Source organism: Dicentrarchus labrax, unplaced genomic scaffold (genome assembly GCF_905237075.1).
Source record: "Dicentrarchus labrax unplaced genomic scaffold, dlabrax2021, whole genome shotgun sequence".
Taxonomy (NCBI): domain Eukaryota; kingdom Metazoa; phylum Chordata; class Actinopteri; family Moronidae; genus Dicentrarchus; species Dicentrarchus labrax.
The window spans coordinates 16,161,363-16,178,178 of NW_026136706.1; the positions used below are offsets into that span (position 1 = coordinate 16,161,363).

The window sequence follows — 16,816 nt, forward strand, 5'->3', positions numbered from 1 at the left end:
GTTTACATGTCAATACATACGTGCATATTTCTACAGGCTGGATTATTGAATCACATCACCACAAATTAGGTGTTGCGCAGGAATGCTGGTTGCACTAAACTTTATGGGGACTTTGAGGCCCCACTGTACATACACACAGCAAATGTTTTGCTCTAATGCTCCTAAACAGGTTAACTAAGCCATATAGCAAGATCACTTGTTTTAGTCAGGCTAGCAAGACATGCTGTTTTTTAGTAACACACGACAGCTGTACATGTCCCATACTAACTGATACATCCAAATAAATCTGTTTAAATGCTAAATAAGACCTTACTTTTAGGCTTTAGCCAATTTTTGCTCTCCTGCTATGGCACATTTGATATCCTATACTTTATCAATATTCACGTTTATATTTTTATTTTAGCTTGACAATAAACCTCACAAAGATCATTCAGATTGAATTTTTATTGTATTTATGCACCTTAATTAGAAAACATCCAGTTACAGCTGCTGTTCTTCAATTACAATTACCTAAAATGTATACTAACACAGGAAAAAATCACAGGGCCATGTATTTGAATCCTCACCCAACAGTCTCAACTATTAAACATTGAGCTTCACCAAATTGTAGGTTAGGCTACTTCAGATCTATAGTAGGGCTATTACTACACTATTGGTATGGCTACTGATTGTATTCACGTCTACCCAAACAATTCAGGGAGTTGAATGAGGATTGTTCTACTATGTCGTGTTCCCTCTTTAACCAGTAGATGGCGCAAATTATCTTTATCTTTTTCTTTGCATTAAACCAGACGGCAAAAAAAAAAAAAAAAAAAGGGACACCGTGTACTAAAATAACTTATACTCTCAGAAGACACATAGACATAGACATATAAGTATGTATGATCATTAATAAACGTGTGTTACAATCTAATATATGCTGTCAATGGTTGTAATGGACTGACAACCAGACCATGTCCTCGTCACGTGATCCACTCAGCTCTGCTGCTCCCGCGGACATCTGCAAAATGGAGGTGAGGTGCCCGCAAATGTTGCAATTTAAACACGGCGATTTGTAAACATGCATCAAATGTGCGGTTCCTCTTTAACGCCGGTGTAACAGTGGCGTTGTGTTGTAGCTGTGTGGCTCCTCTGTAGCTTTCACTTGGCTCCTGACTCCGCTGTTCACGGCGTCGTTAGCCAGCGACGCTTCTCTGCTAATGGTGGTCAACATCACCACAAGCTGGATGGTGTTAGCGCCGTAGAGCTCGGCGTTTTTTTGGGTCGACGTTTCATTTGAGTGTTACTGTAACATTGTTTGACTTCATTAACTAACTTCAGTCGTTGTAGCGGATGAGTTAATTGAGGCTTTTGGGAGTAACGCAATGCTCAGCCTGCGGCATTCCTGAAGTGAGCTAACGCTAGCTGTCAAAAGCTAGCAGGCTAACACCGCTTGTTGAATCCTGTATTAAGGAATGTGGGCCTCATTTGAGGTAATAGATATTGTTATATATATATATATATGTGTGTGTGTGTGTGTGTGTGTGTGTGTGTGTGTGTGTGTGTGTGTGTGTATATATATATATGATTGAACGAAGATACTGTTTGTGTGTGCGTTGGGTTTATTTGACACACTTCTTGTACATGATCATGTAGTCTGTTGACACAACAGGGGTAACAAACACTGTCAGTGTGGGGTAGTTGTCACATATTATACTAATGAATACATTCAAATAAATTAGTTTAAATGCATGAACAGTTTTTATTGTCAAAAGTTACATCTTACTTTTTGCTGTACAGTTATAGCATAACACACATGATTTATATCCTATACTTTCTTATTATTTACCTTTTTATGTTTTTTTTTTGTAAAGGCTTATTCAACCATGCTGTAAGTTTCCACAATTAACAGTTCAGTTTAACTTTATCCACGGCTGCGATGGTATTTATTTTGTTCTAATGTCTTTTACAGGACCACGACGCTAAAGAACCAGAGCAGCTCAGAAAGCTGTTTATTGGAGGTCTGAGCTTTGAAACTACGGAGGAGAGTTTACGGGCTCATTTTGAACAATGGGGAACTCTCACGGACTGTGTGGTACGTAGTTTTATTGTAACCTGTGGCAAGATGGCTTCATGTAATAATAATGAACATTAACTTGTAAACACGGGCTAGCAGGCCAGTTGAACCGTTCTCTCTGCCATTGATATCGTTTTGTTGTTTCTAGGTGATGAGGGACCCCAACAGCAAGCGATCAAGGGGGTTCGGATTTGTAACGTACTCCTGTGTAAGCGAAGTCGACGAAGCTATGAAAGCAAGGCCTCATAAAGTAGATGGCCGAGTTGTTGAACCCAAGAGGGCTGTGTCCAGAGAGGTAAACAAATCCCAGACCAGCAGGCGGAGTCTACAGCGGTGTTATTGTTTGGTCTGTGCTTATTGAGATACACTATGTTTCAGGACTCCAATAAACCTGGTGCCCATCTGACAGTGAAGAAGATCTTTGTTGGCGGTATCAAGGAGGACACTGAGGAGTACCATATCCGCGAGTATTTTGAGAAGTATGGAAAAATTGAATGCATCGACATCATGGAGGAACGCTCCACTGGGAAAAAGAGAGGATTCTGCTTTGTGTCCTTTGATGACCATGACACTGTTGACAAAATTGTTGGTATGTGGTCGTTTAAGACGTGAGAGTTAACCAGGCTGTTAGTAAACATCAGGCGGTGGTATGAAAGTGTGGTGTTCTTGTTTTACTTACAGCCCAGAAATTCCACACAATCAACTTCCACAATTGTGAGGTCAGGAAAGCGCTGTCAAAACAGGAAATGAGTGCTATGTCCACCAACAGGGGTAAGCTGGAGAATAAAGTTATTATTAACTCAGTGACCAATATTGTTTATACGTAGGTGACAGATCACTGACATTACAAACATCTCTAAAATCACACTTTTTCTTTCACATCAGGCAGGAGTGGAGGATCGGGAAATTTCATGGGGAGAGGTGGTAATTATGGAGGTGGTGGCAACTTTGGCCGAGGTGAGTAGTATTTGCATACCAGTTGAAACTTTCTCTGGCGTTAACCACTCTAATGCAAGTGCATTTGATAGTGATGTTTACTGGTCTCCTTTCTTTCCAAGGTTTATTTATTAAATGTCAGGTGTGGAACAGTATACAATACACACCTGGCATAGGTTACATATATCCTGTTAACTTAATCCGAAGGCATCCATTTGTGTGATATTTACATGTCATAAGAAGTTTCCGGATCAAAGTTTTGCATCACAACTAAATGGAGCATGGCCAAGAGCATTTGGTAAAACCGGCTACTCAGCTTTGTGTCTGCTCTGTTGCCTCCAACTCTCTGTGAGCACTTACTCTGTGTTTGAGCTCTTCTAAACTTACTATTCAGGCAATCTGTTGTCAGATAATGGGAGTGTAAAACTGTATTGATTAAGGTTCATCTTGTTAGTTGATAACGAAGCCTAGCAGCGGTAACTCCTGGGTTTATATTTTTATTTTCATGTTTTTCTCAGACAAGAGACAAATTAATGTCTCTGTGATAAGGTGGGGTGATAAGAAAGTCAGAGATGATGCAATGCAGAATTATGTTGTCATGTGGGGAGACGTTAATAGTCGCATGTCAGCATCCTCAAGGTTCTCTGTCGTCCCATCGAACCTTCTGGGCAAGACTGTAATTTTTCAAATTCATCGTCTTTGCAGTGCATTTTGAAAGTGCTGCCATAGTTTGGACAGCAGGCCAGAGCAGAGAGAGAGTGGCATTAGTGTGGACATGGTCTCCTCTGTGATAAAGCTACAGGAATAAATAAATTGTTCACAGTTTTAATGTATAATGTATTTTACCCTTGTTTTACAGGTGGCTATGGTGGAGGACGAGGTGGTTATGGTGATGATTTTGATAATGGTGAGTTGTTGTAAAATGGAATTAAAAGTGTGAAATGTAAACCTTAACTATTTTAAGTCATATGGATTACTACTATGTAGTGTACTCCTATGACACAATAATTGTGTTGTGTCTTTAGTCACTTTACCAACAGGGTTATGTTAATAATAAGGTTATGTTGCAATTTTGTTTTTCTCTATTATAGGTCCAGGAGGAAATTATGGTGGAGGACCGGGTTATGGAGGAGGCCGGGGGGGCTATGGAGGTGGGGGTCCGGGATATGGTAACCAGGGTGGTGGATTTGGGGGCAGCTGTGACGGAGGTTACGGAGGTAATGACGGAGGTAAGGTTATTGACTCCAGAAGTTTGACTGTTAAATTAAATCGCTAGATGTAATCCATAGAAAAGTTGCAGTACTAGACAGCTAAAATCTAGATTTAGCTTAAAATTGACACTTACTTCTTCAGGATATGGAGGGGGTGGAAATTACAACGACTTTGGAAATTATGGTGGACAGCAGTCCAACTACGGGCCCATGAAGGGAAACAACTTTGGTGGCAGAAACTCGGGTGGACCGTACGGCGGTGAGTTTTCCCCTCCACTCCATATTCAGTGACATACAATCATAATTTCTCCTGAAGAGTATTTAATATATTTTGCGGTGGCCAATCCCTAACTGCAGGTGGCTATGGCTCTGGCGGCGGCGGAGGAGGCTATGGCTCACGGCGATATTAATTATTTCATGTTTTGGTAAGTTGCATTCAGTTTCGCACCACCCTCGTAGCACAGTACAGAGTGAGCCCATGAAAGTGCAGAATAACTATTTGTTCTATCCTGTATCCATTCAACAGGCTTCAGTTCTTAGCAGGAGAGGCGAGGAGGTGAGCAAAGGAATTGTCAGGAAAGCTGCAGGTTACTTTGAGGCAGTCATCTGAAAGCATTAGAGGAACACACAAGTCAGACAGTACTGCAGCTAAATCGGAGAAGTTTATGGAAGAAGGACTGTATACACAAGACATGAGTGCAGACGATACCCTTCCCTAATTGTGATAGATGTTTCCCTACTCAGCAATTTTTCCTTTTGTGCGTCTGAAGTGTGTGTATTGTGCCTATGGTATCAGGGGTAAAGAGTAAATTGTTCTTTTTTATCTGAAGTGAGTTATAATATCTTTATTTTCCTTTTTTTATATGGGTTAGTTTTCTGCTGGCCAATTAATCTTTTGTCTTTTAACTTGGTTTTTGTCAAATAGCATAGTTATATCAGGCCCACAGCTGAGCTAGAATCACTCAATTTTTTCTTTCTGAAGTTATTATGAAGTGTCAAGTGTAATTTTATTTTGTATGTGAAGCACAGTATGTAAATCCTTCGTAGTACCAGTGTCAACAAATATAAGCAGTCTGGATTAGAATTAAGGGAATCCCTCACTCTTCTTGTTCCCAGAAAACCGGATTCTAGATTGTTGGAATATTTTGATTAGTAGAAAAAGACCGAATAAAATTGTGTAGTAAAGTAACATGAAGTTCAGTGCGTCATTGGTTCAGAAAAAGATTGAATGAGTTATTGATTTATCTGTTGCCTGCTTATTGTGACTGTGAAGTTTAGCAAATCAGCCTGTCCAGAACTTTTTCCTCCTTTTTTGTGAGTATTATTTAAGATATCTGGGGGTGAAAATAGTGTATATATACTGTATTTACTTGTACCAGAGTCGATGACAAGGGAGTTTTGGGTAGTCCTAGGGCAAGGGCCCATACACCACCTATGCCAGTGTTGAGTGTGTAGGATTATAACAGCCACAAGCACCTGCAGTTGGGCCCTCAGCATCGCTAGTGTGGAAGATTGCAGATGACTGTCAGACAGGACGTCTTCAGCCCCAGCACAGTGGACCAGTCAGCATTTTGAGAGAGAAGGGAGAAGGCAGCATCGAGCACAACGCCCATGGAGGAAGCTTGCAGTGTCGTTCCTGGTAGTGAGCATCTATCTCTCTTTCAAGGCTAGCTAAACCCTCCAGCAGCTGGTGCTAGCGAAGAAAGACTAGTTCCTGGACACATTGGAGATCCCGTTGAGTCAGAGATACTGCAGTTTTACCCACAAATTCTAGATTTCAGACATTTAACAAGAAAAGGGAGTGAGTATTTCACAAAATCTGACTTAAGAAGATGGAGCAGGTAAGAGTAACCACTTTGCTTGATTTGCAGATGTGGAAAGAGGCATTCTCTTCTTGCTGAAAATCTGTAAAGACCTGATAACATGGAAGGTTCTGGATGGGTAAGACTTTTTCAAAATATTATCAAAGGCTGCTCATATTGTAATCTAACTGCACATGGTGATTATACAAGGTGCAAGGGTTCTCTTAAGGTAAACCGAGGAGACATTCAGTATTGCTCCACCAGAATCAGCCTGTGACCTTCACCACACTGCTCGAACTGCAAAATACGTTGTTTACATCTATTACCTTTTACTATCAGTCAGATGGAGTCTGATAAAGTTCATAGTGATGAAAATGGGGGCAGCAACTCACCACACTCTTCCTAAGAAAAAACAGTATTTACATGTATCTATTACAATTCATTACACCAGTTCTGTCATAAATTCTACCTTTTTATGAAGTTTATAATCTTCAGTTTCTGTTGACATTGTCAGAAATGGGTAAATTCAATTATACGTTTATTACTGAGTGCATAGTTAAAGATGGTGGTGTACTGGATCATAGTATACTATATAGGTGTTTTTGTGTCCTCCCTATTTGTAAGTGGGCAAAATATTAGAAGCACCTCTGAATATAAAGCAGCCCACCACCTCTAACTGTGACCTCAGTGCTGAAATATATAATTAACTTCTCTATGACTGTCATAAAACTTAATATTATACATCATAAAAGTAGAACAGTTGTATTAGATTGTGCTGGTGTGTATATACTAATCTATATACCAAGCTATCACTTACATCATGCAGGGTTTAAGTATATAGAAATGCATGGAAATCAGAGGATCCTTGCCCTCACCAGTCTAAATAAACAGAACAGTGTAAACATAATAGAAAAGGACTGCTAACTCTCAAGGAACTTGATTGCCAAAGGAGGTCATGGTAGTAGAAATAGAAATAGTAATAGTGAAATAGTATTTAATTTATTTAAAGGGATAGAAATCAGCACTTTGTTGAGCCAGTTTTGAAGCAAGGAGGTAAATACAAAAAAAAAATGTATTTGACAGGCAGTCACATGAAATGGGCGAAATGTGTCAACAGAAAGGAACTGTGGTCACAAGTTGAAACTAACACACAGCGGTAAAACAAACTATACAGAGTATAGTCTCAAATTCTAGTAATTGGCATACTTTACAGGAAGTGTAAACGGTTCATATTTACTTCAAAGGCCAAAAGCTTTTCATAAAGTGTTTTTTTTTGTTTACCTCGTGAGTTAAAAATAAGTTAAGATGTCTGGTGGGAATTTTGTAAGGTTTCCCAGAAAACGGGAACTACAGAGATTCAGCTTCTGCACTTAAAGCTTGTAATTACTGCACTTGATGATGCTGCAGTTAAATCACTTACTATATATATAACATGGGGAGTTTAAACATCTGCTTTCATTTACTGATATTAATTTTGAAAAATTACATTTTGGATAATTTAATTTCTTAAGCTTTATACATATCAAATATTTTTTAAATGTATTGATGTGGGAATGTCAAACATGTCAGACTATGAATATGACCCACATGATTACCTACAACACATTTAGGTTTTATGCATTTTAACTGTTTGAAAGAATTACACATGCATTTTTAGGATTCCATGCGGGTCAGGTCTGCCCGCTAATATGTCTCTCAGTTGAAGGATAGTGTTTCTACAGAGGAATGCAGAATGACCAACTCCATGACACAGAATAAAGCTGTGCTTGGCAAAAGCACGCCGTTGTCAATGAACTGTGTTGGCTTAAACAGTAAGATTTTTAGATGTAAAAGTGTGACTTGTGCTCTTAAATAAAAATGTTTTCCATGACTTGAGTGCTTTATTTCAGAAAAGAGCATAAAAGCAATATGTCAAGCCACAAATGTTTGTCTTTATTGTACAATGCAACTTTTCTCAATGTCTTGATTCACAGACGTCCTTGAGTGTGTTACCCTGCTCACCAGTTTAGTTTGCCACACACCCTCGGAAGTTTGCCATGAGAGCAGAAAATGGGCTTGGTGATCAAAGGTAGTGTTTGTGTGTGAAAGTGCATGTGGCGCACATAACTGATTGCGTAGGGCTTTACCTTTGAATATGCTCGCCCAGTGGACCATTGTGAAGTTGTCATGCATGATTTACACTGAGCATACACTACTGTAGCTAGTACTATTGTACTCTTTGTTGTGTAACGTAATGAATGCAGTGGGTGTGATTTCTTTTCGACATGAGTTTCACAGCTTTAAAAGATTTAGGTTACCGTACAAACAAGTTTGGTGTAAAATGAAAAAAAGGCAAGCAGATTGGAAAAGGGGTTTAAGCTAATAACTCTTTTGTTTCAGTACAATATTACTCGGTTTTTTGCTGCTTTGTAAGCCCTTTGGTTGAGCCTTCCAAGTCAAGAACTGACTTGAACATGTGGTAAGTTATGTAATCATTCCTTAGACTATATATCCATCTGGCATCAATCTGTTGCAGGCTGTGGTCATAGAACACCACACAATGTTCTGTTTTCAGAAAATAGGAGACGTATAGCTATATGAATAGTTTATTGAAAAGCACAGAAGATTTTATAAAAGAACCTGGGCAGCAAATCATAAAGGGACAGTTATAAAATATGAGTAACAATGATTGAAACAACCATTAGCATACAGAAATATATTTACAATATATATATATACATACAGTAACGTTTTTATCAATCTCAAAAGCAAGTAATGTTTATATTTACAATGTTGGTTAAAGAATCTGTGAAGGGTATCAGAGTACAAAAGAAGTAAAATATCAAAAATATTACAACATTCAAGAGAAGTGAGCATAAACTATACAATAGTTCTGCTGAGCTACTAATGCTTTAAAGCTGAGCGACTACAAAGTTATTGCATAGTATTACTATGATAATGCAGTACCGTATTACACAGGAGACTAGTGGTTGTCTTCGCTCTTGATGAAAGTCTTTTTAACGCGAGGGACGAGGAAGATGCTGCCGTTAGTTGACTGCTGGAGGGAGTAATCAGATGGGGAGTAGGAATTCCCCTTCTCATCTCTCAACATGCTGAAGACCTCCAGGTACAAGCTGTTGAGTTGCTGCTTCATTTCTTTCAGGTTTGCTGTGTTCTGGCTCTTTTCACTCAGCAGACGCTCCTTCTCCTCCTTCAGTGAGTCCAGCTCGCCCTCCAGACCCATTATGTTCTCCATCTTGCGTTTGCGGCAGTTCTGGGCAGCTACCTTGTTCTTGCCGCGGCGGCGTATGTCTCGGACCAGGGCCAGCTGGGCCTCATTCAGTTGGTGCTTTGACATCAGCTCGTTGAAGTCGTCAACAGGCAGATTGGTAATCATGGCTACAGTGAAAGGGATTTTGAGGGCCTTAGCCCTCTGCTCGTCTCTGGAGAGACGCACGTCAGAGCGTTTCTTCTGCTTGTCTTTGGTGAAGGGGGCATTGTTGTGGCCACTCTCCTCTGCTGGATCCGTCTTATGTTGTTTGGGTTTCTTTTCCTGCTGCTCTTGTAGCTGGCCTGTAAGCGAAGTTAAAGAAAGTGCTCCCTGAAAATCATCAGGTTGGAAATTTATTGAGAACATCTCCGAGTAGTCAGATTCTGCACTTCCAGGGTTGTGGTCCATCTCCTCCATATCTGAATCGCTGTAAAGAAAGGACCCATCTCCATATACGGACTTCCCAGGTGAACTAGCATTCGGACTTGTGTTTGAAGAGATTCCTGAATCTGAGTCTGGTAATTCTGCAGTCAGACTTTGTTTGCCTCGGTCAAACGCATCTCCAGGTGAGAGGCTGTACGGGTCCACTGGTGTGAGGGGAGGCTTAGTTGGAATATCCGACATGCTGTCATTTTCATGTCCTTCAAGGCCTTGTTGACCACCACTCTCTTCCAGAATGGCATTGGGGTAAAATATGTCACAGAAACTTTCTGCAGTGAAGTCAGTATTTAACTGTGGAGCTTTCGCCTTCATCTGGCTAAGATTGTCTGGTGGGGCCATGCTGGGAACAGAGCCATCAAATGTATTCATAAACTCTGCAGGACAAACATTTACATTGTTTGTTTCCCCTTCTGTGAGATTGGTCATGGGGTAAAAGCTGTAGTTTGGATTCTGCACTTCTGGGCTGTTTGGAAGAGGATATGTTGTGGACTGTGTGTCCTCCATTTGCATGCTCAGGCATTGCTAGAAGAAAAAGACAAAGAAACATTAAAATATATACAACCAACACATAACAGGATCCTAACTCTGCTCTGTCTTATCTGACATGCAAGGGGTTTTACAAGTTTAAAGGTGAGCAAGAAAATTACAACTTTTATTGTATGTGTTGTTGTGGAAGCATGCACAGTATGTCCTCAACCTACATTATCCTTCAAAACATGATCTGCAGCACATTGTGATGAAGTTTTCCAATAATCTCTTTAACGTGGAATCCACTTGGCACACTTTCAAAGTGACATTATCCTCCTACAAAACCTAAACATTAAAATCTGGGATAAGTATGGCAAAATGAGTTTGCAGCAATCTATTTCAAACACAAGAAGATGCATGACTAATCTGTTGAATTCCCTCCGTTGGGGCATTTGCCCATGCAGTTAGTCCAACTGACTGACTGGTATTTCAATGCTGGTAGAGGTTGGTGTAACACAAGGTAGCCTTCTGTAATTTCCTAACTAGATATCCAGTTGGTAAAATACCTCAGAAATCCCCAATACCAGTCTCCCAGCTTGCTCTTGCCAAGAACTTTGCCGATAACGTTATCTTCACAAAGCAGAGCTGAAACAAAATTACTTAGTCTTATCAGCGGCTTGCCAGAGCAACTAATGCACTGCTGCTCAATGGTAAGCTGTATGGTAAGCATTGTAGTCCAGTCCACTCTAGTAAGAGGTCAAGTTAACAAATGGCACATCGCTCCACCCATCTGCTAATGCAAATATGAGCTGCCTTAAAACAAAAATGATAAGGCAGCAACTGAAAAACTACTGCGCACACATGTTCATGTTGCTGCCATTAAATGGAGTTTTTAAGACCAAGCCCTCTCCAAACAAGATGTCTTCTTGTCCTGCAAACTGCATAACATCTTGAACACCCACCTCCCTAATTCCCTACAAAGCCTCAACAATGAAACCTAATCACAGTGGAATGAGCTGGGTGCACCTGTCTCACACATATGAGACCCCATTCTCATACAGCAAACAAAAAAGTATTTGTCCTCTACTGCCGGGCTCCTGCCGTTGATGCATTCTTTGGGTGTTTGTTCCAACAAATACCAATGCAAACCACCGTGCCATTGAGGCGGTAGAATCCATGTATTATACCTGCAGCTCAGGGAGGGACAAAAGCTCCATCCAGGCCTGCTCCAAATCTGGGGACATCCTCTGTGGTGGTGGTGGTGTCGGCAGTGGACCTGGGGAGAGGGTGGCCGGCGGCAGAGCTGGTTGCTCCGGTGACATCATGGGTGGTGATACAGTGGTTGTGTCCAGGCAAACGGAGGTGTCCTGTCAGACAAACACAAGAATATGACACGTTAGAGGCTACAGGTTATGATGCTGCAGGTTATGATGCCACATGTGTGGTAAGAATGTAATGTTCTTACCTCAGTTTCCTCTACAGGAAATGTCTCTGCCAGTAGCTGCAAACATTCATCAAATGACATGGCATCCCCATTCTCCTCTGTGAAGCTGACATTCTGTAAGAAAGGTTAAAATACATACTTTTAAATATACCACCTAGCTTCCTTTGTGGCACACTATCTTTTAAAAACAGCACACGTTTTTATATTAATAGAGCATAGGTCTCTGCAGAGAGGTTTCTAGAACAGAGTACACCAATGCAAAGCTGCAGACCCACCTGTGTTTTTGTAATTACACAGAATGAGGTGGTTACCTAGCTACGACATAGCCACAGCCTATCAAATGAGGTGGGAGTGGTCCACCTCTGACATGAGTGATGACAGCCATGTCCATGTACCTGTGTAACCTCAAGAGGTGTGACAGCCGACTGCAGTGGGGCACTGGGCAACGGGCGGGGTATGTACTCTCCCGTTTCCTCATCGAGCTGTAGCTGCGCCAGCAGGGCCTTCTCCTGCTCCCGGAGCAGATGCAGCCTCTTCTCTTCTTCCAGCTCCAGCTGCCTCTGCAGCTCATGTTCTTTCTGACGGTGGTTGTAGTCAAACACCTCGCGCCTCGCACCGAGATCAATATCCTGCTTCCACAGTATGTCAATCAGGTTCATGTCCTGGAAAAGAAAATGGCATGTCAGTTTAGAGGGTTGCGAGCTGTAGCCATGCTGCCCTGCAGTGAGAATGTGAGCAGCATCGGAGCAAGGAAGAGCGTCCCTGCTGTGAAGCGTGGCTGCTGCACCCGCCACACCCTGTCCCTCAGTATCTGCTCACTGACAAAAGCACTGGCACTAATGTCAAGGGGGAGAAGCCACATGAATAATACATGCACTTCTCTCTTTCCCCTGACGCTACCACACACCAGCAGAAGACATGTATCCTCACCTGATACATAGGATCATTACCCATCCAATTACATTGGAGGTGTGAATTCATTTGTCACATTCAAACCCAACAAATAGGAAGTCATGTCATGTTACAGTTTAGGTCTCTAAATGAAGTGAGGTGAAATCCCAAACACCCGTATCATATTTTACAGCATTTATAAAATCAGGAAGATAAAAGTATGTTGAGGTACCACGGTGCTTAGACAAGTTATTCTTTCTTTATTAAACTTCATAACAGTAATGTTCCAAAAAGGGTGGTAATATAACCAAATAACATTAGGAATATAAGGCTGTAGATTTGTTGCTGGGTGGAATTACACATTTTGTTTCCTTGCTATGGAAGTAAATAACTACAACTAACCATGGCCTAGTCTGTCTCAACGCTGCACAAATAATTTACATTTAGTATTTACACATCCAGTTGAGTGCTGCTGACAATATAGCATGTTAGACACAGCTTACTAACAACTGTAAGGTTAATTTAATACCACTTCCTGTATATTTGCCCTCACGGGCAGCATGTTATTTGCCTTTTTAAACAAGAATGCCTGAAGATAAACTGCTGCTCTCTTCCTCTGGTCTTTCACCAGAACTTATTTACAGAAGGAAACAATTTCACAAGGCTCAGGGTTGTTGCATAAGCCGAAGATACTGTCTGAGCATGTGACTTGTTTGTTCCTCAGATTTGGGTATAAACACAACTTATGGGCTAGGCTTCATAATGCTTGCAGACGGTCATATGGCCAGAACAGACGTAGCCAGGAGGAAACCAAGAGGGAGCTAAAGGGAAATAAAGCACAAAGCAGAACAATACACAATAAAGAGGATGTGAACCAAAGAAAATAATGTTTTCTCCTTTGATTTTTTGTGTGTGCTTTATTATTCAGAGAAAATGAGTGTGGTAGACCTTCATAAACTGATAATAATAGCAAACAAGCACTTATCCATATTTTAAGATATTGTTGACAGTTTTTCTGACTACAACTCTGGCCCCAGCAAAATAAGAACCCACTAACCCTCTTTGCCTCAGTGTTGCATCATAAGCATGACCACTGAAGGATTACACATTACTGAGGCTGCCTACTATAAGTCACGCTCACAGACTGAGAGGTGAGCACACAACCAGGCATTATCCTGTGCAGGAACGAGGAAGTGCCCCAAAATATGTCTGAACGCACTTCTTGAGGTCATCCGTGTTTTCCAAACTGAAAAACCACTTTTCTTTTCTGTTGGTCACACCTTATAAGCTAATCAGACTGGTCATACTGGTCCCTGAAAAAACAAACCAATCCTCGGACTTAAAAAAGACCAGTCGCCTATAAAGACAAAGTTCAATCAGACATTTCACTGTCACTGATTAATTGTGCTGTTATATATTCTATCACAGAACCAAAGTACCTTTACTAATCATAGTTCATGTTCTGAATTAATGCCAAATAGATTGTGTTCATGTGGGCGCGGGTAAGATCAGGTTATCTGTATGGTGTCAGTAACATGGCTGTCACAAGACCTGGATTGGCACCAGAACAAGGAAACTAGCTCATAAAATTACTCAGATTTCCCAGACGTCTCTGCCATGCAATACAAAGCTGCCTTCAGTTTAAAATAGGGACAAAATATGCTCACACAACTCCCAATTACCAGAAAACCAACCCATAGAGACATGTTTTGAAAACAAGCCAAACTAATAGCTATCAAACTGGGTGATAGAGGAGTGATACACGGTGTGTGTGCTTTTAGTATGGGTTGTTAATTTACCTGTCTTCGGCTACAACCGAGGGCCTCAAAGGGGAGCTCACTCCAGTGGTTTATTATGCCTTCTTCTTTCACCGTATTTCAGTGGACACCCACCCACCCTTGACCAGACCAAAGATGATGAAACACAGCCGCACATGTTCCAACACATCCCTTTAGGCCCTCATCAGTCAACTGTGTACTTCACTGACCCTGACTTATGACAGGTTTAATTTAATTCATTCAATGTACATGTCAAAACACACTGACACACACACAGCAAACACAAGGGCAACGGTATAGGCTTTAAGGAAATCATTCCCAGTGGTTGCAAGCTTGTCTATATCAGATATGGTATCACATGCTCGGAGGAGGAGGAGGAGGAGGAGGGGGGAGGAAGGAGGGAGGACAGTTACGAGAAAGCACTCATGAGAGTTTTTTAGTTTTCTGTTTACCAGACATGTCAGGGCGAGAAAAATAATGACATTTACTTCGGAGGAAAAGCACAAACACTAAGATATCAGCCTGGAAATAAAATAAGACTCATTGTATGGCCTCGTCGAGGAAAAACGTCACAAGTGAATGACTTGCAGAACTGAAAGCGGTTCAGAGGTCAGCCTTCTTATCTCTAACTAAAGAAAGCCAGGCTGTATTTTTGTATGGTCTTCCTCACCTTGGACTTCTATATTATAACATTTTATAACAACGCCACAACCACGTCTGCTACCGCGTATTTACCTATTGTTTAATTTGCTATGGCAAACGTTCAAAAAAAAAAAAAAAAAGTTTACCTGAACTATAATAACTATAAAAGGAAGTTAGCAGTCAATGTCAGCCGGTTTATCTCGTCTGGTGATCACTTTTAAGAAAATACTCTTATTTACCTGTTGACTGGAATGCATCACCTCCATTTCCATCATCATGGAGCTCTGTGTCGCGGTAAAGAAACGCCTTATAATGGATAAATGTGTTTGTTATTCCTCAGAATGGCAGATTAAAATGGCGAGCGGTCCGGTGCCGATAGACTCCGTCAGAGCAGCTGAGCTGCGGGAAACATTGCTTCCTTTTAATCTATGAACATTACGGAAATGATGGCCCTGCCTACCGAGCTGCTGCGCCGGGATCGTCCCCCTCGCGCCGGCCTATGAGGCGATAAGGGCTGTGTGTGCATGCGTGAGGAGCACACACACTGCTTATCAAATAATAATAATAATAATAAAAAAACGTTACATAACGTTACACAACATATTTATGTGTGTTTGAAAGTTGTAATGACCCTTAAAGACGATCGCACATTTGATAATAAATAAATCAAATTGTTAAAACAAACAATAACTGGTATGAGGACAGTCTGAAAAAACGTAAAAACCACTGAAATGGTAGAAATAAATCTTATCTGAGGATGAATTTGACATGTCCAGCTGCTTATGGGCTAAGTGATATGTAATTATAAAACTAAAATACATGGTACCGTTTCTATTTTAACTCCGTCATCAGCAGAGTTTTGATTGGTGCATAGCGCCCCCTGCCGGTTACCGTGCCAGGTGTGGAGCTGGAGGCCCTGGGGCCCTAATGTCCCGTGGAAACACTGAAGACACCCACTGAACATACTGGGGAGATCGTCAGATAGCTTTGTGGTCACAAATGGGCTGTAGTCAGTGGACGAAGAAACATTTTAGATCATAGGAGCAATATTACATGTTAAAGCATCCTGCATTCAAAATGTCACTTTAGCAAAAGCAGGGAGGTATTGGCAACAACATCAAGCCTTTTAAGGTATTTATAGTAAAAAAAAAAAAAATCATTGTGCAGAGTGGTTCTTGTCAGTGTACTGTATATAGGTATATTGTGTATATTGTGGATCATTATTATTGATGCACTGACATGTAAGCAATAGCACTTTGGAGCTCATTTGAATGGTTTTTGGTTGTTTTCATCTATAACAATACATCATGTTTCATTTGTTGGTCACATGTTTTAGATGTAAAATCTTAATCTGAAAGGTAACTAATAACCTTTCAACTCCTGTTACAATAAAAAAAAACATACAATGTTTGCTTTGGAAATGAAGTTTAGGCGTATAAAGTAGAACAAAAGGGAAGTACTCAAGACTATATGACTATACTGCACAACTGCACTATAATACAGTATTTGAGTAAATGTAATATCTTTCCACCGCTGGCTTTGGTACATGCTTTAATTGACTTATATTGATATAAAGAACTGTTATAATGCTATTTTTAAAGAACAAGCCTAGAGATGTTACCAAATAAACTACAATATTGCACAGATTACATAATAAAGTGATTATAAACTTACTGCAGAGTGTCACCTACAACATGACGGAAAGAAGCTTTTTGCAATTACATTTTGTTATTTACGCAAGTACAATTATTAACATATGTACTTTACTTGAGTATTTCCATTTGATGTTATATTATACTTCTATTTCATTTCAGATGGAAATATTCTACCTTTCCCCCACTAGCCTACATATGTTTCTGTTGATGTGACACTTTTCACAGTGGCAAAACATGTGACC

At 40.6% G+C, this 16,816-nt stretch overlaps 2 protein-coding genes across 4 annotated transcripts; one reads left to right on the forward strand and one right to left on the reverse strand.

Moving 5' to 3' along the window:
* Window positions 1-847: 847 nt before the first annotated feature.
* On the forward strand, window positions 848-7,875 carry hnrnpa3 (heterogeneous nuclear ribonucleoprotein A3). Of its 3 annotated transcripts, none has more exons than XM_051403131.1 (11): window positions 848-1,013; window positions 1,952-2,074; window positions 2,205-2,351; window positions 2,435-2,645; window positions 2,738-2,827; window positions 2,942-3,013; window positions 3,852-3,899; window positions 4,084-4,221; window positions 4,346-4,462; window positions 4,561-4,628; window positions 6,075-7,875. In XM_051403131.1, the coding sequence occupies exons 1-10, from the start codon at window positions 954-956 to the stop codon at window positions 4,611-4,613; spliced, it is 1,059 nt and encodes a 352-aa protein (XP_051259091.1). In that variant the 5' UTR covers window positions 848-953; the 3' UTR covers window positions 4,614-4,628; window positions 6,075-7,875. The 3 variants fall into 3 exon arrangements, with proteins under 3 accessions (XP_051259091.1, XP_051259090.1, XP_051259092.1); XM_051403130.1 differs by lacking the exon at window positions 6,075-7,875 and adding an exon at window positions 4,730-5,392; XM_051403132.1 differs by lacking the exons at window positions 848-1,013; window positions 6,075-7,875 and adding exons at window positions 1,084-1,472; window positions 4,730-5,392.
* A 699-nt stretch (window positions 7,876-8,574) lies between these two features.
* On the reverse strand, window positions 8,575-15,350 carry nfe2l2a (nfe2 like bZIP transcription factor 2a). Its single transcript, XM_051403129.1, has 5 exons — window positions 15,159-15,350; window positions 12,004-12,270; window positions 11,630-11,722; window positions 11,352-11,531; window positions 8,575-10,218 (listed from the first exon to the last, which is right to left on the reverse strand). Exons 1-5 carry the CDS (start codon window positions 15,195-15,197, stop codon window positions 8,968-8,970), a joined length of 1,830 nt encoding a protein of 609 aa, XP_051259089.1. The 5' UTR covers window positions 15,198-15,350; the 3' UTR covers window positions 8,575-8,967.
* Between the last annotated feature and the right edge of the window lie 1,466 nt (window positions 15,351-16,816).